The following is a 24,711-nucleotide window of genomic DNA, read 5'->3' as shown; positions in this document are numbered from 1 at the left end:
CACAGCTCACCTGAGTTAGACACACAACAAGCCACAAAGTGGATTTACTGACACCTGCTTTGGACGGATGATATGAGCTAAATGAGACTTTTTATGGGATGTTGTTGCGGTCAGCAGTGGTGACGTTTGGCCCTGAGTTTCTGCTGTCATGTTGTGTGAAGTCAGTGATAACTGATGTTATGGGGAAAAGGCTTTTGTGCATCTCGTGCTGTAATTACAGGCTTTGGTCTCGTCATGGACTGTATGATATTTGTTTGGGTGGGGAGCGGGACGAATCTCCGGTTTCATATTCAATAAAAGGGGCAAAACAGTAGCAGAAATGACCTGCTGCGGCTTTAAGAGGAAACTGAAAGGTTGAAAGATTTGATTACAAACTGCCACACAGATGGAAGTTTCAGCAGTTTTCAGGGTGTTACAGTTTAATGTTTCTCTTCACTTTTTAAACAGGAGTCTTAACTTAAAGTAACTTAACTTAAACTTAAAGTTGGAGACTCCAGAAGAACCAGTTATAAAATACTTCAGGGAGTGTTTGACTGCAGGACAAACATTCAAAGTAAACATAAAACATGTAAATAAAATGTGTTTAGTCAGGGATCACACAGAAGAGGTCTGCTTTATCAAAGTCCTGCTGTGCATTGAGCCTTGTAGGATTATTAACACTCAGGTAACATTCATAACACTGCAAACAGTCACAGTTCAGTGTGTGGACTCACAAAAAGGAGCCAAACTTTTGAGAACAGGAGATTTTAATGAAAAGGCAAACAGCAGCACTAAAAGAAAACAACACATTTGATTCTGACATTCATTTATGGTCGTCAGTGCATTCATTTAAAATGTGTCTTTACCTTTTGACAAACCTTGGCATGAGATAAAGACATGCGGGTAACAGACTAAACAAGTTTAACTGGTTTGTCCTCATTTTTTCAGCCGTGGAGGAAACTGGCAGTGATTCTGGTTCCGGCGCAACAAAGGGGACAAAATCCAATCTGTTTGAAAGGGATACAAATGGCCGTCCTTTAACAGATGGCCTGCTGTCCATGTCAGCTGGCAGACTCCTTATTCTCCCTGGCTCCCAAGCTGACCCTGCTGATCCTAACATCTGCACTGATGTGTGATGTTCATACTGTGGATCACGTCAATTTATGATATGCTCAGGTTTCCCAGAGGCTGGAGCACAACAATATTCAATCAGGTCTGAGCAGATAATCTTTACACTTTTCTCTCTAACCTTTCTTCCCTCTGTCAAAAGCTTTTATTGTATTTTTATCTAATTTTAGCAAAAATGGTATCAAAATGGTATTAAAAAGTTGCCATTTCATGCAATGTGAGTCGTCCACATGCAGCAGTTCATCTTCATATCATTAAGATCACCAAGTCCACAGCACAAAAGGCAGTAAAAATACACATATATTCATGTACGTGTACAGCAGAGGAATCACAGACTCAAAGAGCACTGAGGACTTTAATGAAAAGCAAAAGTACAAAAGGAATGAAATCAATTCAGTTTGACGTTCATCTCCTTCACCCAACACAAAAAGTCATTTTGAACTTTGCTGTACAACTTCTGAGAAAACATCAGCAGCAGATTTTACAAGATTGTGCTGAGAAGCTTCAAACACAAACCTTCAAGGACCTCAGCTGAAATTCAAACATGATCATGTTTAAACATTATTAGTATTTCAAACATTAAAAACTATTGAAAATGTAAAAGAAAGAAAAACAAACAGTAACAGACGGCTCATTAATTCACACACACCTTTATTACATATGTACATAAGTAAACAATAATTTACAGAATATACATAACAACAATACTTCAGTACTGCTGAAAACAAAATGAGGTCTTTTTCCAGTTTTATTCACACAACTGGAACATTTTCTACTGATGCTGATATTCTGCTGTTTGCTGATAACCAGATGGGAATATTTGTCAAATTAGTTACATACAAACCAAGACAATTCAGCAGTGTGATACAAAACCCCACGAGTCCACTTCCTGTCCTGCTCAGCCTGAGCTGAACAGGACTGCAGTCAAACCCAGTGTGCAGTGGACGACAGGTGGAGGACATTTTATCACCAGGACCAACACAGACAGACAACCGCAGTCTGGATTGTTGCAGCGCAAAGTTTATCCAAAAACCAAATGAGACCAAAAGAAAAACTAAATAATTCACCATAAACGTTTGGAGAGTTCAGCCACACATTTACAGAATCATTTAGATCTGAAATATCCAGCACTCACTCATTTAAGTGTTAATATTTAATAATAATTGAAGTCCAGTTTGTTTTTCATTTGCTTCAACACCAGTTTAATAAACTGCTGTCACTGTTTTACTAAAGCTTGGACTGAAAAATCTAAAAATCACCTGCAGGTGAAAGATTTTCTTCACAAAGCGTCACAGAAGTTTGACTGCAGAAACAATCCAGAAGGTTCTTTGACACACAGTTTGTGTTCATGTCTCATATGAAGCCACTCACTGTGTTCAGCTGCTGTGTTTGTTATTCAGGCTGATGGTTCAGTGTCTCAGAGAGCTCATAGCTGTCAGATGGAGGACATTTGGCTGAAAGGCAAAGCAAAGACGAGTCATTTTACTTGAAAATCAATGAAATCAAACCAGAGACAAAAGAGACAATCATTCTGTTCGGGTATCTCACCTTCCTTCTTTTTGCAAACCAGGAACCACACAGCAACAGCAGCAGCGATGAGGACGAGAGCGAGAACCACCACAACAACCGCGATGATGACAGTCGTGTTAATGGGCTCCTCTGTTGAGCTGAAGTCTGTTGGTTTTTGGCACAATGAAAGCTTCAGACAATCACATTCAAATGTTTCAAAAAGGTAAAGTGAAAAAAGATAAACTTAGTAAACTTGCATTTTCTACGTTTCATTATGTTTCTCTGTAATCTCTTTAAAACTTTGACTTTAATGAAGAAACATAAGTTTGAATCTTTTTAGGGACGTGTTGATCCTCTTGTCAGGGTCCAGAGGTGAACGTGTGTGTTGCTTTAATTCTAATCTGAGCCTTAAAATTACAATATAAAAACTGATGAAAGAAACAACAAAACTACAGAAGGAAACAAAACTTCCCATCCAACACATGAGAAAACCTGAACTGCAGGTTACAGTAAAATAAATGTGTGTTTCCCACCTTTTGATCTCAGTCTTACCTTCATTGGTCCTGATGTCTGCTTTGTCCAGTTTGGTGACGATCTTCTCCTTCACACCTGAGAGCTGAAACACACAGGTGTACCTGCTCCAGTCTTCAGGTGTGACTGATGAAAGCTTCAGCTCAGCACTCATCTGGAAGGTTCCATCGTGGTTGGGGAGGATCTCTCCGAGCTCCACGTCCTCATGAAGCTCCTCTCCATCTTTCCTCCAGCTGAGTGTGGCTCTCTCAGGGTAGAAACCTGTAGCGTGGCAGCTGACTGGAGAGGAGGGAGTCTTCTGGAGGAGAGACACTGAGGGAAGATCTGCAGAGAGAGAAAGTGTGACAAAGAGAAGGAAAGAGACAACAAAGAGAGAAGGAGTGAGAGAGGGAGAGGGGGCAGAGAAACATAAAATTAAATAAAATTTGGACTCAGACAGAAGGGAACGACACAACCACTAAAGAAACTTTCTCCAGTCAGATAAGATCTGACAGCTTTTACACTTTACAGCAAATTCAATCACAGTGTCAGAGTTCAGTGGAAATATTTCTATTTGCAAACACTGAAACTGTGCAAGTTTACTTCATTTATACTGTCTGTGCACTGGTTTATACAGTCTCAGTGTTTTGACAGAAGAAGCACGTAATATCAGACTGATCAGAGTGACAACACAGTGACAGTTCAGTCTGAGCAGGTTATATGAACATTATTGTGTCCATTAAACCACATCAGGTCATGTGACTCTACCTGTTCTCAGCAGAGAGCTGTTGCCATAAGTCAAATACGTCTTCAACCACTGAGGGTAATTCTGAGTGAGGTCATTCTCAAGGCGTTTTATTCTTGCTTTATCAGCATCCCAGTTCAGTTTGATGCTGACAGCTTGTGGTTTTAGAGCGACCCATGTCAACGTCTTCAGGTCAAATGATATCAAGTCTTCTCCATCATAACCGTACTGGTCAAATCCATTAACTTCTCCAGTCTCATCATCCCACTCACAGCCACTCATGACCTGTAAAACATGGACACCTGAGAGAGAGAGTATAAACATGTTAATTAACATGAATATCATGAAGTTCACAGTCAGCCATTTTATTACTCGCAGACCTTTTTATTATTGTTATTATCCATCCTCCAACTTCTGACTTATGTTTGGCTGAGATCAGTGGACACACTGCATGGATTTCATGAAGAGCTTTGCTTGTTTATTTATCTTCATGTCATAACTTAAATCACAGCTTAACATATCAATTTATTCTGCTTGTTATGCTGTGTAAACATTACTTAACCAGAACTGGTGATTAATCAATGCTCTTTGTGCCCCTTATTGTAAAGTGGAAAACATGGATCCCTTAAAGTTTAAGGGATCCATGTTTTCCATATGGGCGAACTGGGCACTTTGCAGGGGGCGGCATGTGAAGACCTCCGCCCCGCCCACCGAAAAATAAGATAAAAAATACTTAAATAATTAATTAATAATTGGCGCCCCCTGGCGTTGTAATTACGCTCCCCGAGAGCGCCGCTGCAGTCACTGCAACTCTGCAAGAGGGAGGTGGAGGTAGGGTCACTCACCGAGGTCAAACCACTGGAATAAGGAGGAGGGGGAACGGGGATCCTCCTAATTGTTCCACAGTTATGGAATCAAAAAACACTCAAGGTAAATTTCATTCATAACACCAGTTGCCTACTGTAGGCCTGTTTCAAATTCCATACACTCTTGTTTATCGTCTGTGGGTTGTGTGAAGGCCAATAATACAGTCTTACTATTCAAAATGAGTCTGTTGGTTTAGTCTTGACCCCTGCTGTCCGTCACGTCAGAGGCCATTGGCATCAGCGTAACCTGTTGATTCCCGAGGCGACTCCGGTTCAGGTAATAATCATAATGGGTATAAAAAGGCCAAAGCTATCGGGTGCTTATTTCAGAAAGAAAAGGAAAGAAGAAGAGGAGAAACGGTCCAAAAACAAAGGTATGTAGCTAATGTTCCCTCTGTAGCGTACGACTGTAATTACGTTATGAAAAGGGGCTAACGTTAATTGTTTAGCGGTCATTAGCTTGTTTGCTGTTTTGTGTGCTGGTTATAGTTAACCTGAACATTATCTGAGTTAACATACATACATACCAATAACTGTGTCTACACTTAAGCCATCAGCTCCTTTGCTGTCATTGCTTTGTGACCATTTGGTTATCGCTGCGTACTGTATTTGGCGGTCGGGATTTTCCGTGCAGTAAGCTAGCCTTAAAAAGACGGACGTTGCCCACATTTCGTCCATTATTTTCTGTCTCAGTATAACGTTAAGAGAGTTTGGGCAGTGAAGCATTTCTCCTCGTTGGTTAATCTGTAGGTTAATAGCATGTAATAGGCGTAATGACCTTAAGTGATAGCTAATGTATTTAAATGTGCCGTTCATGCATGTTTACAGTGATGCACTTTTCCAGCAACACTGCTAAAATATTTTGGAGCCTCCTGCCCAGGATGAGTCTCCAGCAACAGAGGCCTCATCTGTAGCAGAGGATCAGGAGATCCCATCCACCTCTACGGCTGCTATGGCTTCTATGGCATCTCCTGCCATGTCTCAGGAAGGCCATGAGGAGTTTGCTGCTGCTTCTCCTCAGCAGGAGCCTATAGGTGGATGGTGCTTTGCTGTCATTTGTGTGTGTGTGTGTTTGTGTGTGTGTGAAGATAGTAGTAGCAGTGTGTTTTATCTGTGAATTTTACCTGCCTGTACACATTTTTTCCTGTTAGTTGTGATTAATCCAGTTTTGCTATTTCTTAAAACCATGTTTTGTTCCACTGCTGTGTGCTTTGAATAATGTGCCAAATCAAATGTGCTGTTCTACAGAAATGCCTGAACCCCCACAAAGTTCATCTTCCACTGGAGAAGAGCCTCTTTCAACAGACCCTGCAGACTGGCCATCACCTCTGACAGACAGCATCAGGACCGAGTTGGTACGCAGAGGGCCAAGTTAGGTGGCATCAGAGTTCTTTTTTCCTAATGGGAGATGTTGTCACCAGAAGGGTCAGGTTTTAGTTCTGTGTGTGTGAAGGATTTGTGTATTTTGACTTGTATTTTTATTGTTGTTATTTATATTCAATTATTCTTATTTCTTTGTCGTGCTTTTCTATGCTTGTGATATGAAATGTGTATTTTCTTTCAATTCAATTCAGCTTTATTTATAAAGCACTTTAAAAACAATATATATCTTGCATATATTTATGGTTTTGCACTTTAAATTGGTTGTTTAATGTTTAGTTTGTTTTATTGTATTTCTATCTTAATAAAGTTTATACATATACTTTTCACCCAATGTTCTCTTTGGGTTGGTGGGGGCGTGACCGCAGGGGCTGTTCGCCCAGGGCGCCATTCAGGCTAGGACCGCCACTGATCCCTTAAGCAGCACTTCATAAATGCATAAGGCTTCAGAACAGCATTACTGAACCATAATTAACCCTTTAACAATGGTGTGCTTTCTGCACAGCTGGACACAAAGGAGACTGAATGTAACTTTAAAATAATTCTGTTACTCCTTCTGTTTTGTTTCTCTCGCTATGAGGCTACAATGCTAACCACTGCACCACTGTGCTGCCCTGTTTGACTGCATACAGTTTAGTTTAGAATTTGATGATATATACTTTACCTCCACTTTGGTTGAAGCGCTGCGTCAATGTATGAATCGTGGCTTTAAAGAAGTTGGGCAGAGTTACCAAACACACTTGGTTGTAGAACTCAAAATACTGAGGATTGTTGAGGAATAACTTTATCACCCAGTCCTGTCTGGCAACTAGGCTCTTTCTGTCGGAGTCACAGGAACCCACCACAACATCATCCAGAAAACCGACGGCAACAAACTCCGGGATGTTTGGGAGTCCAGAAGACGCAGTGTAGAAATACTTCAGGGAGTGTTTGACTGCAGGACGAACAGGTTTATACATTCAGTATGAATATAAAATGAATATAACACATACAAATAAAATATACAGACATAAACATGACGTATTCAATAGGATTCAGTGAAAGTAAAGTGCGTCCCTGAGGCAGGCAGGATGAAAATTCAAAGAGCTTAACGTAAATATTTAAAGGGTTTTGTTACCTGCTGATGAAACGTGACATAAGAGAAGAAACAAAAATAAATGTTTCATCTTGTCTCGATGAAAACGTGTGGGTAAAGGACCGAGTAGGTCGAGAGGACTGAAGGTGGGAGCCGCAGTAACTACTGACAGAGTTTCCAACCTTCAACTTTAAGATCAGTGTTTTGTCACGTTTTATAAACAATCTTCTTCTTCATTTCTACATTTATCATTTCTATTTGTCTTCTCTGCAAGTCCTGTGATTAATCATCAAAGACAATCAAACGCACCTTCAGTTCGTGTGTGCAGAGCGGACTGAGTTATATGAGGAAACGACGCGTTTTGTCTTTTAACATCAAACTTAAAATAAAGTGAACTGACCTGCCACCGCCACATGTAGACCTGTTCCCAGGAGGACCACGAAGACCAGGGTCTTCATTTTCACACTACGATGGACTTACACGTTATTTTTTTAATCCGGTGACAGGCTCATTTTGCTTCTTTGTCGAACACGACAGGTGAAGTGAGGACTTCAGGTGCGCGTCCGTCTGAGCCAATGAGAATTCAGCTCGAGCCCAACGTCACGCATACCTCGATAAAACAGACCCATTGCGGTTATTAATCGGAAACGAAAGCAGAATCAGCTCGTCTCCAGATGGTTGTTGGTCTGCATTTCTCACTAGATCTGTATTGTGTTGACCAGTTAAACCACAGGTGTGCCGTACATTTATCATAATTCTCATTATGAGCTAATATGAATAAAAATAGCAGAAACACCCCATATTGTACCAACCTGTTGAATAAAAATGCAACAAACGTTTACACTAAACAACACAAAAGACAGAAATGTTGCTTTGACTTCAGACAAACACACAGGAAACTGTGTGGAAACCAAATGGTCAGCAGTTTCCACAGTTTCCCAACATGTCATCAAAGTATTTACAAACCTTCAAAATAAATCTGAGACTGTGAACAAGTCATCCTGAATGTGCTGAGCAGGAGACATGTGAACACAAAGTTGTTTGAGGCTCCGAGCAACAAATTACAATTCAGAGCAAGTTGTAAACGGCTTCAGCAGCAAAACCGTCAGCAGGTCTGACCTCTGGGTGATGTGATGCTGCATCTGCCAAACTGAGTGCAGCTTTAAGTTACAGCAGCACGACGCGACAGAAACAAGTTTTCAGATGGAGCCGTGATCTCGTTCTGACTCAAACATTATTGACTTTTGTAGACGGATATCAGGACATCCTGTGGACGAGGCAGAGACAGGAGACGTGAGGATGAGGGAGGTAAGATCTGACTGTAGTTGGTGATAAACAAGCCAGCTGGCAAACATAACATCACAAACAAGCAGGAGGGAAGCGTGAGGTTTAAAACTGGGGAACAAACATGAATTTGTCCATTTTTCAATTCAACAGCAATTTTCTTTTGAATGAAATTTCTTATTACTTCAGTGACTTTATTTGCTTTTGTTTTGGACATCATAGATACCAAGGATCCTCCTCTTCCTGTAGTTCCCATCTGCTTCTTGCTCTGACACTAACATGTTCTCGTAGGAAGACATCATACTCGGACATGGACACCATCCACAGGAAAACACAGAGTCGTCTGTATTTCCTGAGGAGACTGGGGTCCTTTAACATCTGCAAAACACTGCTGCTGATGTTCTACCAAACTGTGGTGGCCAGAGTCCTCTTCTATGCTGTGGTGTGCTGGAGAGGCAGCATCAAGAAGAGGGACGCAACACGGCTGGACAGACTGGTGCGGAGGCCAGGACCTGTGGTGGGCACAGAGCTGGACTCTGTAGTGTCAGTAGCAGAAGAACGGACCCTGGATATGATCCTGTCCATACTGGACCACGTCTCCCACCCTCTGCACAGGACTCAGATCAGTCAGAGGAGTGTGTTCAGCACCAGGCTGCTGTCTCTGACCTGCTCCACATCTCTGGGTACTCGGGGCTCACAATCCCAGCGTCAGTCTGTGTCTGAGTCACATCAGGCGTAAAAATCACATTTATTTATTGGATATTTATTCCACTATGCACCTTATACTGTTTGGCACAATTAACCTGCACTTTATAACTCATTTCTGAGTAGCAATCTGTTTACATATGTTTACACTGTGGCTCTTTAGTCTCTTGTTTTATACACACAGTCAATCTGATCGACCTGCTTTCTCTGCACTCTGTTGTACTTTATGTAGCAGATGTTAGTTTATTTAGTATATTTAATCTATTTCTCCTAATAACAGTTAGGCCTTGTTTGGTTGTTTGTTTGCTTACTTTTGACTAACCTACACTGCTGTTATGGGCTACTGGATACTTGAATTTCCCTCAGGATCAATAAAGTATCTATCTGTCTATCTGTCTACTTGCTCAGCAACAATGTGAACTCAAGAAAGTTGCCATGATTGACAGCCATGTTCTCAAAGTCCTGTGCAGCTTCATGGCTGCGCCCTCTGCAGCTCAGCCCACATTTAGCAATAACTTTCACTGCATCAGTCACATGTTCCATGACCTGCCTCCTCTTTCTGATTGGATGAACAAACACCTGCTCATCAGTCAGAAGGTTATGGATGTCTGCTTTGCTGGCTCTGAGAAAAAAGGCTTCTGCACTGTCACTGTCTGAGAGACAGTGTGGTCATTACAGAGGTATTACAGTGTTATGTGTTGACAAGAGAATTGTGTTGAATTCATGATTTTAGTTTTTCTTTAAAAAAATGATTTCATGTTTGTGCTTTTGTGATGTACTTTTAAAAAACTGTGCCTTTTCTGTATTAAGAGTTGGTTGTGTGTGGGTCACATAGAGGTCATGACCAGAGGATTATGGGTAAAGTGCCAACAGAGATGAAAACCTGTTTCGGACTCATGACGGTTCAAAGAAAGATGGACTCTTCATTAGGTTTACGGCGCTAATGTTGTCACTGTGTTTATCAGAGACAGAGTTTAAGAAAATAAAATGTGGAAAAGAACCAGAAAGCTTTGACTGAAGTCACAGATGAGTGTGTGGACAAAAGGAGCTGAATGCTTGAAATTTGAGGACTTTATTGAAAAGCAAAACATCAGCACAAAAATCAATAAAACAAAAAGAATTGATTTGATTTGATTTTGTGTTGATCAATGAACAGTAAAGTGGACATAACATCAACACTGTTTCTTCACATTCTGTTAATAATGTTAGATACATTTTTGAGCAGTAAGTAAGTAGTTCAACCAGCCACACTACAAAAACATGATGATTAAATCAGCCAGCAGGTTGGAAAAAATAAACTTAAATAATCTTAAACATCCACACCACTAAAGTGCAACACACACGTAAATGCAGCAGTAACATTAATCCAAAAACATCAGAAATAAAACACGACTGAACATTTTATTGCATGAAGAGAACTTCTTAGGTTTCTCAATTTAAATACTTTTTACTGGCAGTGTTTAAATAGCTTAAGGTTTTGTGTGCAGTACTTTTACTTGTTTGGAGTATTTTCAGTGTTGTACAACATGGATGAAAGCATCAACTCAAAGACTAAACTCAAAGTCCTGACATCTTCATATTCCTCTCCTGCTCCTCCTCCAGTAAACGATCAATCCAGCTGCAGCGATGGCAGCAGGAACAAACACAGCAGCAAAGATGAAGACGATCATGTGACTGGACTCCTCAGCTGGGAAGAAAAGTCAGTACAGACAAAGCAGGTGAGAACAGGTGATATCATCCATCCAAAGATTTATTCTTACTCACTTGTGGGTGTTATGATCTGCTGTCTCTAAGTCACTGGCTTTTCTGTTTTTCCCCTGAACGCCTCATCCTTCAGACCATTATCACCTCAATCAGCCTCACCTTGATGACCCTGCCTGTTTCTGTGTTTGCCTCCTGCCTTCTCCTCTGGTAAAGTAGACTGGTTTTTTCCCTTCATTTTTGAAGAAGGAGTTTTTTGTTGTGAACTTTTGCTGAAGAGATTTAAGTTATTTTGAAAGAATAATATTATATATAATTATAATATATAGAATAATATTTTTGTTATTGATCCTTTTAGTAGACTCCTCTGACTTGCCCCATTCCCTGGTGGATGTTTTACTGCCTCAGCAACACTTCCTTCATCTGATTAATAAAGGTTTTTTGCTCCTTACTGACTTTGTCCTGTGTGTTGCATTTGGGTCCATTAACTCCCTGGTTTCAGTGGGTTTGTCTGTATGATCTTAAATGTGTTTCTGTAACCCAAACCCTAAAACAAAACAGAAACTTTAAAAAATCAAAGTTTTCATCAGATCATCAAAGTGCAGTTGATCTGACAATTGATCCTGACGTCATAAACGTACAGCGGTTTGATTACACTAATTGGTTTATAATCATTACTTCTTATTAAAAGATGAATTTCTAGCTGCAGTGGAAGCAAACAGCTAAAACGCTCCACAAACCACAGACATTCACTTCAGTCTCCTCTAATCTCAGTCTTACCCCAGTTGGTCCTGATGTCTGCTTTGTCCAGTTTGGTGACGATCTTCTCCTTCACACCTGAGAACTGAAACACACAGGTGTACCTGCTCCAGTCTTCAGGTGTGACTGATGAAAGCTTCAGCTCAGCACTCATCTGGAAGGTTCCATCGTGGTTGGGGAGGATCTCTCCGAGCTCCACGTCCTCATGAAGCTCCTCTCCATCTTTCCTCCAGCTGAGTGTGGCTCTCTCAGGGTAGAAACCTGTAGCGTGGCAGCTGACTGGAGAGGAGGGAGTCTTCTGGAGGAGAGACACTGAGGGAAGATCTGCAGAGAGAGAAAGTGTGACAAAGAGAAGGAAAGAGACAACAAAGAGAGAAGGAGTGAGAGAGGGAGGGGGGCAGAGAGGCATGATAAAGGGTGAACAAGACAGATTATAATGGCAAAAAACCATGAATTAAGTCAACTGGAAAAATCAAGACAAGAAAATTCTTCAGTGTTGTGTGCAAACAGACAGAAGGGAACAACACAACCACTAAAGAAACTTTCTCCAGTCAGATAAGATCTGACAGTTTTTACATCTTTTTTTTTTTTGTTATTAAAGTTTTTATTTATTTATCCACACATAAACAATCAAACTCAAAAACTAACATTGACACCAATAACAGACAGTATATCCAGCATACGACCACATATACAAAGGCCTCCTGTACATCAACATTTCCCTTTCTTTCAAGACCACCAGGATATACGTTCATCAGCACCATGTCTACAGTTTTCCCCTTACAGTTTTTACAGTTTTCCCTATGCCCTGCCTACAAAAAAAAAAAAAAACGTTCCCAAGCCCTCTTAAAATGTTCCTCTTCGTTATTAATTCTAGCCAACATGCATTCTTATGATGCAGCTTCTGACATCATTTCCATCCATTTTTTAACGTCTGGGGCAACTATACTCTTCCATACTCTAAGAATTGTTCGAGCAGCTGTGACCATCCCCACTTTTAAAACCCCTCGTTCATATTTAGATATGTTTGGCATTTCGGTTTGGTCCCCTAACAAACACAGTCTCGGTGATACAGGTACTGCCACAACCAACCATATACTCACATGTTCCAGTACTTTCTCCCAGAACGGGTACACCAACTTACATCCCCAAATCACATGTAAAAACGTCCCTGTTTCACTCTGACATTTCCAACACAAATTATTTCCCAATAAGCCCATTCTATGTAGTTTTGAAGGGGTAAAATAAAATCTATGAATTATCTTGTACTGAATAAATTTCCCCTTCGCCTCTCTTATGTGTTTCCCTGTATTTGATAAAACATTTAACCAGTCAGTTTTTACATCTTAAAGCAAAGTAGTCAATCACAGAGTCAGTGTTCATTGGACCTGTTTCTGTTCTGAAGCTGTAAATTTACTTCTCTCATGCTAACTGTGTGCTGGCTTTTACACTCTCAGTTTTGATAGAAATTAACCTCACAGCACCTAAAAATGTCATTCATTCATCAACCAAACCCGGAGTGATAAACTCAATTCAGTCTGAGCAGGTTATATGAACATTATTGTGTCCATTAAACCACATCAGGTCATGTGACTCTACCTGTTCTCAGCAGAGAGCTGTTGCCATAAGCCACATACATCTTCAGCCACTGAGGGAACAGCTTTGTGAGGTATATCTCAATGGTTTTTAATCTTGCTTTGTCAGCATCCCAGCTCAGTTTGGTGTTGACAGCCTGTGGTGTTAGAGCGACCCACGTCAACGTCTTCAGGTCAAATGATATGAAGTCTTCTCCATCATAACCGTACTTTATAAAATCATTCATCTCTCCAGTCTCATCATCCCACTCACAGCCACTCAATCTCTGTAAAACATGGACACCTGAGAGAAAGAGACACTGTGATTAACAATGATGAATCCATGAAACATCCACTGGAAAGATGATCTTGAAAATATTTTCAATTTGATCATGCAGACTGTTGAGAATATGATCTCTTTTTCCAAGAGAGAACTGAGAACAAAAAAATCAAAACATGTAGAGGACCACAATCAGCAAGCACAGATCAGTTTGCACCTCGTTCCATTTAAAAGGTGCATCATACCTGATTTGAGATCAAATTCAAACAACGCCTCGTAAGTCATGCTGCCCATGATGGTGTCCTTGTTTTGATAATGAACCCGTCATTTAATGACATATTTAACATACAATCTTTTACCTGAATGCTGTCAGGAGGCTAATTGTTTATCAGCTGTTTGTCCATCACAGTGCACGTGTGCATTCAGGTGCAGACCAACCTGCTCTCATTCTGTGCAGATTTGCTGCATTACTGCACAACCATGTTTGCATTGCAGCTAACAAATTTTACTGTTGCACACCAGGTTACCACAGTATTATATGTTTTTCTGAAATTTTATATTATGCTATTGCCATATTTTAGCTGCTCTATGCTAAATATGTGTAAATATGTGTTCCAATGACCTGATGTTTCTTTGGGTCTTTATATTTTTGTACATATTTTATCAGTGTTGAATGGAACCTGACATTCATTCTTGTGCAGTAAATTCTCAGGACATCTGGACTTGTTCGGGTTCTTGAAGACGTTTCGCCTCTCATCCAAGAAGCTTCTTCAGTTCTTCAGAACTTCTTCAAGAACTGAAGAAGCTTCTTGGACCCTAACAAGTTCAGATGCCCTAAGAATTTACTAACCAGACCATGACCTGGATGACCGAGAACCTTCACAACATTCATTCTTCACTGTAACTGTTTTATGTACGACAATAAAGAACATGAACTGGTGGATTACTTTACTAAACTAAGATGCAAAACATTTTAGCAGTAAAAAGTGAAAAACATCACACAGAAATACTTTACCTCCACTTTGGTTGAATTGCTGCGTCAAATTATAAATCTTGACTTTAAAGGAGTTGAGCAGAATTTCTGAACACTGTTGGTTGTAAAACTCAGATTGCTGAGTATTGTTTTTGAATATTTCTTTCATCCAGTCCTGTTTTATGTCCAGTATCTTTTGGTCAGCATCGCAGGAAAACAACAGAACATCATCAAGAACTGCAGCTGCCACAAAGTCCGGCAAGTTTGGGACTCCAGAAGTTGCAGTTACAAAATACTTCAGGGAGTGTTTGACTGCAGGACAAACAAGGTTTATACATTCAGTATGAATATAAAATGAAAATAAATTATACAAATAAATTATACAAATATAAACATGATGTTAGAAAAGAGATGAGACTTTATTGACTGCATGATTCAATAGAAGTTTAGGAGCATGAAATCAAATTAGTTAGTGTGAAATTGAGACGGGTAAGAGTGAAATTAAAAAAGCTTAAAGTGAACATATAAAATATGTTGTTACCTGGTGATGAAATGTGACAAAAGAGAATCAACAGCAGTAAGGGTCTCATCTTATTTCCATGAAGACGTATGAGTGAAGGACCGAGCGGCTTCAGCTATTTTGACTTCTGTGTAATTTTATTGATTCCTTGTGGAGGAAGTTGGCAGTGTTTACGGTTATGACGCACCAAAAGGGACAAAAGCCAAGTAAGGAATGCAGAAGGAAACAGCGACAGGTGACAGAGCCCGTGTTGTGCATTGGGCAGCTGAACTGGGTGTTTACCCAAATTCCCCCACGGATCAGTAAAGTATTTCTGATTCTGATTCTGATTCTGATAGCACGATACTTTGCGTGAGTTATACACACATCAAGCCACAAACTGTTTCACTGAGATCTGGTTTTCATGGATCATCTGTTGCATTGTTATTTTATAATCGTTGTTGTCGCGGTGTTTAGTCTTAATGTCTAAATAAGACACAAACAAGCTGCACTCACACTGGCACTAAGTCTGAGACAAATGACTGGAAATGTAATCCAGCTGACAAACTGACTGACTACAAAAAGGTAGAGTCTGTCTGACTCTCACTGTTAAAGATGATCAACAATTGACATTCAGTATACGTGCTTTTATTCCCTTCATTTTAAACATTGCATCTTACACAATGAATTTCAACATCTACAATTTTTAAATTAACCGTACTCTCACCTTGTGGCTCATATATTTATATTAACATAATTTTAGTAAATTCAAATCACCCTTACTTATCTTTATTGTTATAGACATATGAGTTATGTTACATAACTCTAAGATACAGAGTTGAACACGTGAGACGTGAGGCAGCAGCTACAAAGGAAAAAGAAATATTATTACTGAGCCTTTGAATAATCTGTTTTCAGTCCAGGAATTAAAACCTGCTTCTGTTGTTATCATCATGTGACTTTCACCAAAGTTTGACTCACGGGGTTTAAAATCTTCTGTTTCAGAAATGGTTGTGACACTGACCTCATCTGTGTTATTACACAGCAGAGGAGAGTTTAGTCAGGGATCACACAGAAGAGGTCTGGTTTGTCAGTCCTGCTGTGCATCGAGCCTTCTAGTGTTATTAATGCCTAACGTTCCTTTGTCAGCAAACATTTCATCCTGGCTAAAAAAAGCTTCTCAGGTTCTGGAATTTACAGACGCAATCTGTGCTGTCCAACCATGATAAACCAGCTGAACTCGTATCTTTAAAATTTAAGATTCTCAGTCATCCACTTCAAAGTCAGGTTTTCCGTTTCCAGGTGCCTAATGGAAAACTTCAGCCTTGAGATGAACTCGATGCTGCTTATCTCGCACTGATTGATGACCTCATTCTGAGATCAGCAGGAACGTCTTTTGTCGGCATCACAAGGCTTTTCCAGCAAGGAGGCTCTAGACATTTTCCTATCCAATATCCAGTTAAACTGGACAGTTTTGGACACAGAAACTTTCTTCATGTTTGTTGGGGGTTCCTAAGCAGTTTCGTGTTCCACCTGTGGTAATCTCGGTCACGCTGAGTCCCTCTGCCCTCAGTTTGCTTTTCAGTGCCTCTTCAAAACCTCTCTATGACTGACAGTTGTTGCAGAAAGGTTGAGTTGTGCAGTAACATGCCCATATGCAACAAAAAAGTGTGTACTTACCCAGGCTGCATCTTCCTTCACATCTGCAGTCTCTGTAAGGGTGCCCATCTGAGGTCAGTGTGCCCAGGCTGGGTAATCCCTCACTCATTCTTTCATATGAGTTCAAAAAAACATATTGAATGTGAAATGAACTTCATCCTGTCCACTCTGTTAAATATCATAAAATTAAAATGAAAAAATGGTTGTAACTTGGATGTCTCCACACTGTTTGTCACTGACTTTGTTGAGATTCACCATAAGTTTCAGAGCTGCAGTGAATCGCAGAGGCCGTTTCATCGTCAGGATATCAGGAGTTAATAACGTTAGCATGTTGTGCTAGAGGAAAATGCACTTTATATCCACCTGTAATTTTATCAGACGACTAGCAAGGTGTACGTATGAATGGAGCTGCATGCGCTTCTTTTGCATAGCCTCAGAGCAAACTGAGTGTAACACAGCTAAAGCAAAACAATCACTAATTTATTTAGGATGCAGCCCAGGCAGCATCTGGCCGCCTGGTAAACTGTAAGTGCAGATGAGGTTTCTGGACTGGAAAGATCAGCCATTAGCAGTTCGCTCCCAAGCTGCTGTGTGATTAGTATCATCAGTGTCGTTTTTCCCTCTTCTGTAACAAGAGGACTATTGCTCCCAGCTTGTGTTGAGGTGGGGATTTTTAACCTAACACAGACGTAGAGTGAAGCTGTCCAGAGTCGAAGCACGCTGCTACCCGAACCCCCAAGGTGAAGGTGAAGGTTAAGAAGCCTTTTGGATGAGGGGTGAAATGTATTTAACAACCTAAACCTTCTTGCACTTTAGCTCCATGACCCGCCTGACTGAGAACCTACACAGACGTACGTCCAGGATGAAACAACAAAGATCCAGCAGAACATCAGGAAGGTGGCCCTCAAACTTGACATCTTAAGTCAGTACCTCAGGCAGCAGAAACCTGAAGATGATGATGAGGAGGAGGATGAACCATCATGGAGGGACGAGCCCTCGCACAGCATGCACCATCGACAAATAGTGACTGATTTGATTAAGTCCTATCAATAGCTGGAAAATGCTGCATTGAAGGACAGCAAAGAAGCGCTAATCATGTCTGCACAAGAACGAGTATGAGATCAATAGAGGCTGGAGTCTATCAAACCTGGCAGGTTAACCACAGAACAAACAAGGTTCACACATTCAGTATGGATATAAAATGTACAAGCAAAATATGCAAATATAAATACGATGTACTGAGTGTAATTCAATTAAAGGTGAAGTTGAAACTAAATTATTGTGTTAATTTGGCCGGAACGAGCAAAATCCAAACGTCTCAAAGTGCACAGACCTGTTGACAACGTGATGTTATGGAGCGAGTTCAGCTGGTTTGGCTCATTTTATTCCTCGCTGGGGAAGTTGGTGTTTCTGCTTATGACACAGCAGAAGTAAACAATGTAGAAGGAAATGGTGACACAAGAGAAACCAAGTTGTCAGCACTTTAATTGACATTTAGTGCACAGTGCTGTGGGAGAGAAACTGGATTATACACACAACAAGCCACGTTACTTTGCCTTTTAGTCTGTTTATAAAGTTCACTCAGTGGCTTAACTTTCTTTTCTAACATAACTCTGTGGAAGGCACAGGATTTATTTGACGCATCAGACGTGAGGCAGCAGCTGCAAAGGAAAAAGAAATAATCTGTTTTCAGTCCTGTGATTAAAACCTGCTTGTGTTTTTGGTTGAGTTTTCCTTTTGCTTCACACATCAGAGGTGGGGATTGTGTTGAAAGATGAGAAAGTTATCATCGTGTGACTTTCACTTTGACACTTTGATTAATGGAGTTTAAAATCTTTTGGTTCAGAAATGGTTGTGACACTGACTCTCACTGCCTGACATCATCTGTGTTATTCCACACCACAGGAGAGTCAGGGATCACACAGAAGACCAAAGTCCTGCTGTGCATCGAGCCTTCTGGTGTTATTAACACTCAGGTAACATTCATAACACTGCAGACAGTCACAGGTGATTATGTGGACTGAGGAAAACAGCCAGACTTTTGAGAGCAGGACACTTTAACGAAAAGCAAAACAGCACTAAAAGAACGAACAGCACATTTGATATTCTCACATTTATTTGTTCATCTTCATCAGTGAGCAGTAAAACATATCATGAACATTCTGAAGGAGGCTTATTAAAGTGATAGAAAAATATAAATAATAACTTTGTAGGAGGGTATTTTTACTCTCATCTAGTTTGTCGTGTGGTACAGTGTGAGACGAGTCACATGAGAGCTGAACTCAGTGAGGGCGACTGACAATCAGGTTGCAGGATTCAGTCTCTCAGAGAGCTCAGCGTCGTCACCAGGAGCTGGAAGATCAGAAACAAACTGTGTGAAACTCAAATCCACTTTCATAAACAGCAAACACAGGACAACAGTCATCTGTTCAAAAGCTCATCTGCACAATAATGTGAAGCGTTTGTTGTCCCACATCATCACGGTGTCATCATGTCATCCTGACTCACAGGCTCTGAGCCTTGCAGCGTTTACTGCTGGCTGCTTCAAACTGCTGAGTGCAGGAAACTGAGGCTTAAAATCTGAAGCATCAACTCAAAGGCTAAAATCAAAGTACTGAAAATGTCAGCATTTTTCTCTCTCACCTTTCCTCCTTTTGTAAACGATGAATCCAGTGGCAACGATGAGGAGGAGGAGAGCAAAAACCCCCACTGAGGAGATTGTGGGGATGGACTCCTCACTAGACTCCTCTGCTGAACAAAACAAGAAACCCAAGGCATCAAACTCCTGCTGCCTGTCAGATAATGGCCATGCCAATAAAGCATAATGCACGTTTCTGCCATTTTGATCATTTCAACAATATAATCACGCTACTTTCTGTTCTTCTACACACAAAAAGTGCTAACAGAGTGCAGCGGCTGCATCTGAAGTAACTTTGGTGCTCAAAATGACTGACTTTATCACAACCATGGATCTATTAAGAGAAAATGTGGACACAGCATTATGTGAGGCCTGCTCACTGGTATCAACATGTAGCTTTTCCATTTTGTGGCCCACAGATCGAGTTCACCCGAGTCGCCAACTTCAGATTTTGCCCTCAGCTAATTTAAATGATGATAAAAACATTCAATCGTGCAACTCTTCTTCTAGACTTTTGGATGTTACTGGACAATATGGGCCGATTTCTGCAGATTTCCACGGAGCTTGTGTGCTGTCACCACTTCCACATAGTAAGCTTATGGGAAAAAGTCTTTTTGGGCCACTGTGCATCACATGATGTTGTCATTACAGCATTTGGCCACCATGTTAAACTGGCTTGGTTGCTTAGTCATAACACAATGAAGAGAAAGTGAAATTTGAACACAAAGGTAAAGTTCTCTTCAGTTTGACAAAGTAGGAAAAATGTGATTAAAACATATTTTGTGGGTTCAAGTTGGCCTTGTTCTTAATCTGAGCTGAGGAAAGAGTGGACAGCAGCACAAACCTCATTTGTGAGCGAACACAATGTGGTCTGCACAATTTCTATGGCTTTAAGAAAGTGACCTTCTGATAATCACTTTACGCTCACGTGATTGTGGTGCGAGTAATGTGCACTTATTTTAATTAAATAATTATTATTATTTTTATGAAAATTATTATTATTACAACTTCTTTGATGAATTCTGAACTGAATGGGAACCACAGACATTCAGTGTCCTCAAATTCTTACCCCAGTTGGTCCTGATGTCTGCTTTGTCCAGTTTGGTGACGATGTCCTCCTTCACACCTGAGAGCTGAAACACACAGGTGTACCTGCTCCAGTCTTCAGGTGTGACTGATGAAAGCTTCAGCTCAGCACTCATCTGGAAGGTTCCATCGTGGTTGGGGAGGATCTCTCCGAGCTCCACGTCCTCATGAAGCTCCTCTCCATCTTTCCTCCAGCTGAGTGTGGCTCTCTCAGGGTAGAAACCTGTAGCGTGGCAGCTGACTGGAGAGGAGGGAGTCTTCTGGAGGAGAGACACTGAGGGAAGATCTGCAGAGAGAGAAAGTGTGACAAAGAGAAGGAAAGAGACAACAAAGAGAGAAGGAGTGAGAGAGGGAGAGGGGGCAGAGAAACATAAAAGAAAGAGTGAAAAAGAAAGGAAAAGAAAACAGGAAAAAGAGCCATTACAGACTGTGTTACACATCATAGTTGTATGTTCAGTGAGCTTCATTGTTGGTTCATGTTAATGAACAACTGGGATAAGATTTTAGGGTTTTTCACCTGATTGGTGCACATATTGAGTCTCTTCTGTAGTGGAATTAACAGCTTATTATAATGCCTGCTGTTATTGAGATGACCCTGTGATGCAGACATGCAGTGCTTTTCAAAATGTTCAAATTTACTGGGCAAAATAATAAAACTTCTCGCCAACAGTTGGCTCCACTTACACGTGATCTTACCCATCTGTCGGCAGAAATGTTCATTTGAGACTGAGACTGACATTTCATTTTAAAGCCTTTATTGGCTGACTAAGTGACATGCGTGGCTGGTCAACCCAAGGGGAGGTCAGTCAGCAGTAGGTGTTGTGAAATACACTGCAAAGTAAGTAAGTACACACAACAATAAGGCTAAGAGTCTACAGCCATGACAGCAGCAGTGAGGCTTTGCTGAGCTACAGCTGTGCTTTAAGGGAAATGCGAATGTCAGCATGATATTAACAGTAATACTAAACATGCTGATGTTCGACAGGCAAAATAGCAGCTAATTAACTTAAATTACAGGTGAATCTCACATGAATGTCCCGCATTTTGCAGGTATAAAACCCAATAATCTGTAACATAAACTTAAGTATTGGATAAACCTTGACCTGATGGTGGCACCACATGAAAGTTTTTATGGAGCCAAATCAAATCAGCCTGCAGGGATGATTTCACATCAGTCTGAGTAGGACATTTGAACGTTACTGTGTCCATGAACCCACATCAGGTCATGTGACTCTACCTGTTCTCAGCAGAGAGCTGTTGCCATGGGCCACATACACCTTCAGCCACTGAGGGAACATCTGAGTGAAGTACATCTCAATGGTTTTTAATCTTGCTTTCTCAGCATCCCATCTCAGTTTGGTGATGACAGCTTGTGGTTTTGAAGCGATGAATGTCAGTGTCTTCAGGTCAAATAATAGAAAGTCTTCTCCGTCGTATCCGTACTGCATAAAAGCATTAACCTCTCCAGTCTGATCATCCCACTCACAACCACTTATCCTCTGTAAAACATGGACACCTGAGAGAGAGACAGACAGACAGACAGACAGACAGACAGAGACACGGGCTGTGATGAAAGGTGATCCTGAAAATGCTGTGAATTGTGCGATGCACTGAGGACGAAAGAGTCGGATGGTCGGGTCTTCTACCATCTCAGATGTTCCCAGGACCGGACCCTTCTGGACAGAGACCACCGATGTTGGACCTGGAACATGTCTGGGGGCCACAGCCTCCAGTGCCCCGATCACCATTGGCCCCACTGTTGCTTAAACTGAGTAAAATTTTACTCCCCACATTTTGCTATTTTCTGGTGTTCCTTCTTCTCGATGTTGCTGTCGGTTGGGATCACTACATCCATCACCACTGCCCTCTTCTGCTGTTTGTCGACCACCACAATGTTACTCGGTTACGGTGTTCAATGTACGCTGTTCCTGCCATCGTCTTACACCCTGATGTTATGTGCAGAATCAGGGGCCTCAGGGGCCTGCACCTGGGGTCCTGTCTGGTATGGTAGACCTCAGCCTCAGCTGATCTTGTACAAAGTTCCTGTTCTTGTGCTGCCATGATTAGCGCTTCTGTGCTGTCCTTTAGTCCAGCTTTCTCTTTTGCCATTGGTCAGCTTTCTTGATATTAGAAACTTATTTCCATGCGTCCGTGGTACATGCCGTGCAAAGGCTTGTCCATCATTAGACTCGCAAGCATATTAGCATTAGCACATTAACATCACACAGTTCACGCAAGCAATAAAGTACACATAAGCAATAAAGTACAATTACTGTGTATGCCTGCCGAACCACATGTGGATTTATTTATTTATTTTAATTTACTTTATTAATCCCAAACTGGGAAATTACTTCTCTGCATTTAACCCATCACCAACTGAAACACACACACACACACAACATGCAGTGAGACACACAGGAGCAGTGGGCTGCAACAAGCGCCTGAGGAGCAAATTGGGGGTTAAGTGCCTTGCTCAAGGGCACATCAGCCGGCTAATGGGGGAGTGGGGACATTCACTCCATCACACTCAAATTCTCCCTGCCCGTCCAGTGGGGGAATCAAACCGACGACCTTGAGATTACCAGCCGCTTCTCCAACCTCTAGGCCACAGATTAGGGCTGTTTTCACAGCACATGTCCATGCCAGTTGACCCATAAGGCCCCGGTCGTAACTCAATGCCGGTCACATGACCTTTGCACTTTTCATCAAAATAAAACTTTCAAAAAATACAGAAACAATTACAGGCACTTGTCCCTTTAAAAGTAATGTACATTTTTAACCAAGAGTCCTATTAATTACAGCGCAACTTATTTATGTTCCAGTTTTCACATTTTACTGTTACATGCCTGGTGACCACATTATTATATTTTATCTGCAATTTTGTTTCATATTATGTACTATTGATATATTTAGCTCCACTATTTTAAATATGTGTAAGATTCTCATTTGATTTGTTCCAGTGACGTGATGTTTCTTTATATTTTCATACATATTTTATCAGTGTTGAACGGAGCCTGACATTCACTCTTCACTCTAACTGTTTAATGTACGACAGTAAAGAACTGCAGCTGTTGGATTACTTTACTAAACTAAGATGCAAAACCTTTTAGCAGTAAAAAGTGAAAAACATCACACAGAAATACTTTACCTCCACTTTGGTTGAAGCGTCGAGCCAAACCGTAAATCGTGACTTTGAAGAGGTTCGGCTGAAATTCCGAACACTGTTGGATGTACCACTCAAAGTGCTCAGGATTGTTTCTGAATACTTCTTTCGACCAGTCCAGTTTAACGGCTGGTATTTTGTTGTTGCTGTCGCAGGACAACATCAGAACATCATCAACAACTGCAGCGCCCACGAACTCTGGCAAGTTTGGGACTCCAGAAGATCCAATTATGAAATACTTCAGGGAGTGTTTGACTGCAGGACGAACATTCAGAGGAACAATAACGTGAATAGAAAGCATATTTAAAATATAAATACGATGTGCTCAGTAGGATTTATTGAAAGCTGGAGTAAAAGTGAATCTAAATCAACTTATCTCTCAGGTGTGGAGGAGCAAAACATTTAAAAGGTGTTTTTACCTGCTGATGAAACGTGACATAAGAGAAGAAACAAAAATAACTTCGTCATCTTGTTGTTGGACCGAACAAGTTGAAGCTGCTTTGTTGTTCCTTGTGGAAAAAGCAGCAGACGAGTGAAGAACGAGATGAAACGAAGATCCACGACAGAGACCGAGTTGTGTGGGAGCGGCTGAGTGGGCGTTTAGAGCGCGAGACCGTGGGACACAAACTGAGAGACACACAACAAGCCACAAAGTGGATTTACTGACACCTGCTTTGGACGGATGATATGAGCTAAATGAGACTTTTTATGGGATGTTGTTGCGGTCAGCAGTGGTGACGTTTGGCCCTGAGTTTCTGCTGTCATGTTGTGTGAAGTCAGTGATAACTGATGTTATGGGGAAAAGAATCTCCGGTTTCATATTCAATAAAAGGGGCAAAACAGTAGCAGAAATGACCATAAAGCTTGAAAGATTTGATTACAAACTGCCACACAGATGGAAGTTTCAGCAGTTTTCAGGGTGTTACAGTTTAATGTTACTCTTCACTTTTTAAACAGGACTTAACGCTGCTGACCTGAGCTGCCACAGAGAACAGACCAATGCTGTTATAGCACGTGAACAGTGGAAATGAGGACACACCTGTGAAAATCGTCTGGCAGCTTGTTGTCTCTGTGGTGACAGCTGAGGGATTTCAGGCGCTTGTTGCCCTCTAGTGGTCACATCGGGAAAGACAGTCTGAGCCCCAAGGTGCAGCACTGAACCACTGAAGCCACTTTGGTCTGCCTGCTGTTGTTAAAC

General features: G+C 41.1%; 3 protein-coding genes and 1 long non-coding RNA gene across 8 annotated transcripts; 1 reads left to right on the top strand and 3 right to left on the bottom strand.

Moving 5' to 3' along the window:
- Window positions 1-944: 944 nt before the first annotated feature.
- Window positions 945-20,481, top strand: LOC124074672. 2 transcript variants are annotated; one of them, XR_006845892.1, is made up of 5 exons: window positions 945-1,192; window positions 2,678-2,750; window positions 9,417-9,422; window positions 19,999-20,007; window positions 20,339-20,481. It is a non-coding gene; the product is annotated as an uncharacterized LOC124074672 (long non-coding RNA). The 2 variants fall into 2 exon arrangements; XR_006845891.1 differs by lacking the exon at window positions 945-1,192 and having other exon boundaries at window positions 2,551-2,750; window positions 20,339-20,462.
- On the bottom strand, window positions 1,449-7,752 carry LOC124074662 (major histocompatibility complex class I-related gene protein-like). 2 transcript variants are annotated; one of them, XM_046417823.1, is made up of 6 exons: window positions 7,593-7,752; window positions 6,782-7,051; window positions 3,895-4,173; window positions 3,169-3,471; window positions 2,656-2,781; window positions 1,449-2,561 (listed from the first exon to the last, which is right to left on the bottom strand). In XM_046417823.1, exons 1-6 carry the CDS (start codon window positions 7,648-7,650, stop codon window positions 2,500-2,502), a joined length of 1,098 nt encoding a protein of 365 aa, XP_046273779.1. In that variant the 5' UTR covers window positions 7,651-7,752; the 3' UTR covers window positions 1,449-2,499. The 2 variants fall into 2 exon arrangements, with proteins under 2 accessions (XP_046273779.1, XP_046273780.1); XM_046417824.1 differs by having other exon boundaries at window positions 7,235-7,696.
- On the bottom strand, window positions 10,238-16,750 carry LOC124074668 (major histocompatibility complex class I-related gene protein-like). Of its 2 annotated transcripts, none has more exons than XM_046417833.1 (5): window positions 16,648-16,750; window positions 14,511-14,780; window positions 13,241-13,519; window positions 11,663-11,965; window positions 10,238-10,868 (listed from the first exon to the last, which is right to left on the bottom strand). In XM_046417833.1, the coding sequence occupies exons 1-5, from the start codon at window positions 16,733-16,735 to the stop codon at window positions 10,756-10,758; spliced, it is 1,053 nt and encodes a 350-aa protein (XP_046273789.1). In that variant the 5' UTR covers window positions 16,736-16,750; the 3' UTR covers window positions 10,238-10,755. The 2 variants fall into 2 exon arrangements, with proteins under 2 accessions (XP_046273789.1, XP_046273790.1); XM_046417834.1 differs by lacking the exon at window positions 16,648-16,750 and adding an exon at window positions 15,010-15,073.
- On the bottom strand, window positions 18,832-24,062 carry LOC124074667 (major histocompatibility complex class I-related gene protein-like). Of its 2 annotated transcripts, none has more exons than XM_046417831.1 (6): window positions 23,933-24,062; window positions 23,499-23,768; window positions 21,588-21,866; window positions 20,334-20,636; window positions 19,270-19,377; window positions 18,832-18,978 (listed from the first exon to the last, which is right to left on the bottom strand). In XM_046417831.1, the coding sequence occupies exons 1-6, from the start codon at window positions 23,979-23,981 to the stop codon at window positions 18,929-18,931; spliced, it is 1,059 nt and encodes a 352-aa protein (XP_046273787.1). In that variant the 5' UTR covers window positions 23,982-24,062; the 3' UTR covers window positions 18,832-18,928. The 2 variants fall into 2 exon arrangements, with proteins under 2 accessions (XP_046273787.1, XP_046273788.1); XM_046417832.1 differs by having other exon boundaries at window positions 19,270-19,374.
- Between the last annotated feature and the right edge of the window lie 649 nt (window positions 24,063-24,711).

The sequence above is a fragment of the Scatophagus argus genome, chromosome 17 (genome assembly GCF_020382885.2).
Source record: "Scatophagus argus isolate fScaArg1 chromosome 17, fScaArg1.pri, whole genome shotgun sequence".
Classification (NCBI taxonomy): domain Eukaryota; kingdom Metazoa; phylum Chordata; class Actinopteri; family Scatophagidae; genus Scatophagus; species Scatophagus argus.
This window is presented reverse-complemented; position numbering and strand designations above follow the sequence as displayed.

What these genes read in the sequence shown, in the direction of transcription:
- LOC124074662 (XM_046417823.1), bottom strand. Translation starts at nt 7,650, where the DNA reads ATGAAGACCCTGGTCTTCGTGGTCCTCCTGGGAACAGGTCTACATGTG. An exon ending in GCGCTTCAACCAAAGTGGAG is followed by an intron (nt 4,174 to 6,781) that starts GTAAAGTATATA and finishes TCTCTCTCTCAG; the next exon opens with GTGTCCATGTTTTACAGGTC. An exon ending in CAGCTCTCTGCTGAGAACAG is followed by an intron (nt 3,472 to 3,894) that starts GTAGAGTCACAT and finishes CTCTCTCTGCAG; the next exon opens with ATCTTCCCTCAGTGTCTCTC.
- LOC124074668 (XM_046417833.1), bottom strand. Translation starts at nt 16,735, where the DNA reads ATGAGTGAGGGATTACCCAGCCTGGGCACACTGACCTCAGATGGGCAC. An exon ending in TGAAGGAAGATGCAGCCTGG is followed by an intron (nt 14,781 to 16,647) that starts GTAAGTACACAC and finishes TTTGTCCTGCAG; the next exon opens with TCAAACACTCCCTGAAGTAT. An exon ending in CAGCTCTCTGCTGAGAACAG is followed by an intron (nt 11,966 to 13,240) that starts GTAGAGTCACAT and finishes CTCTCTCTGCAG; the next exon opens with ATCTTCCCTCAGTGTCTCTC.
- LOC124074667 (XM_046417831.1), bottom strand. Translation starts at nt 23,981, where the DNA reads ATGACGAAGTTATTTTTGTTTCTTCTCTTATGTCACGTTTCATCAGCA. An exon ending in ATGTCACGTTTCATCAGCAG is followed by an intron (nt 23,769 to 23,932) that starts GTAAAAACACCT and finishes TTCGTCCTGCAG; the next exon opens with TCAAACACTCCCTGAAGTAT. An exon ending in CGTTTACAAAAGGAGGAAAG is followed by an intron (nt 18,979 to 19,269) that starts GTGAGAGAGAAA and finishes CTGATCTTCCAG; the next exon opens with CTCCTGGTGACGACGCTGAG.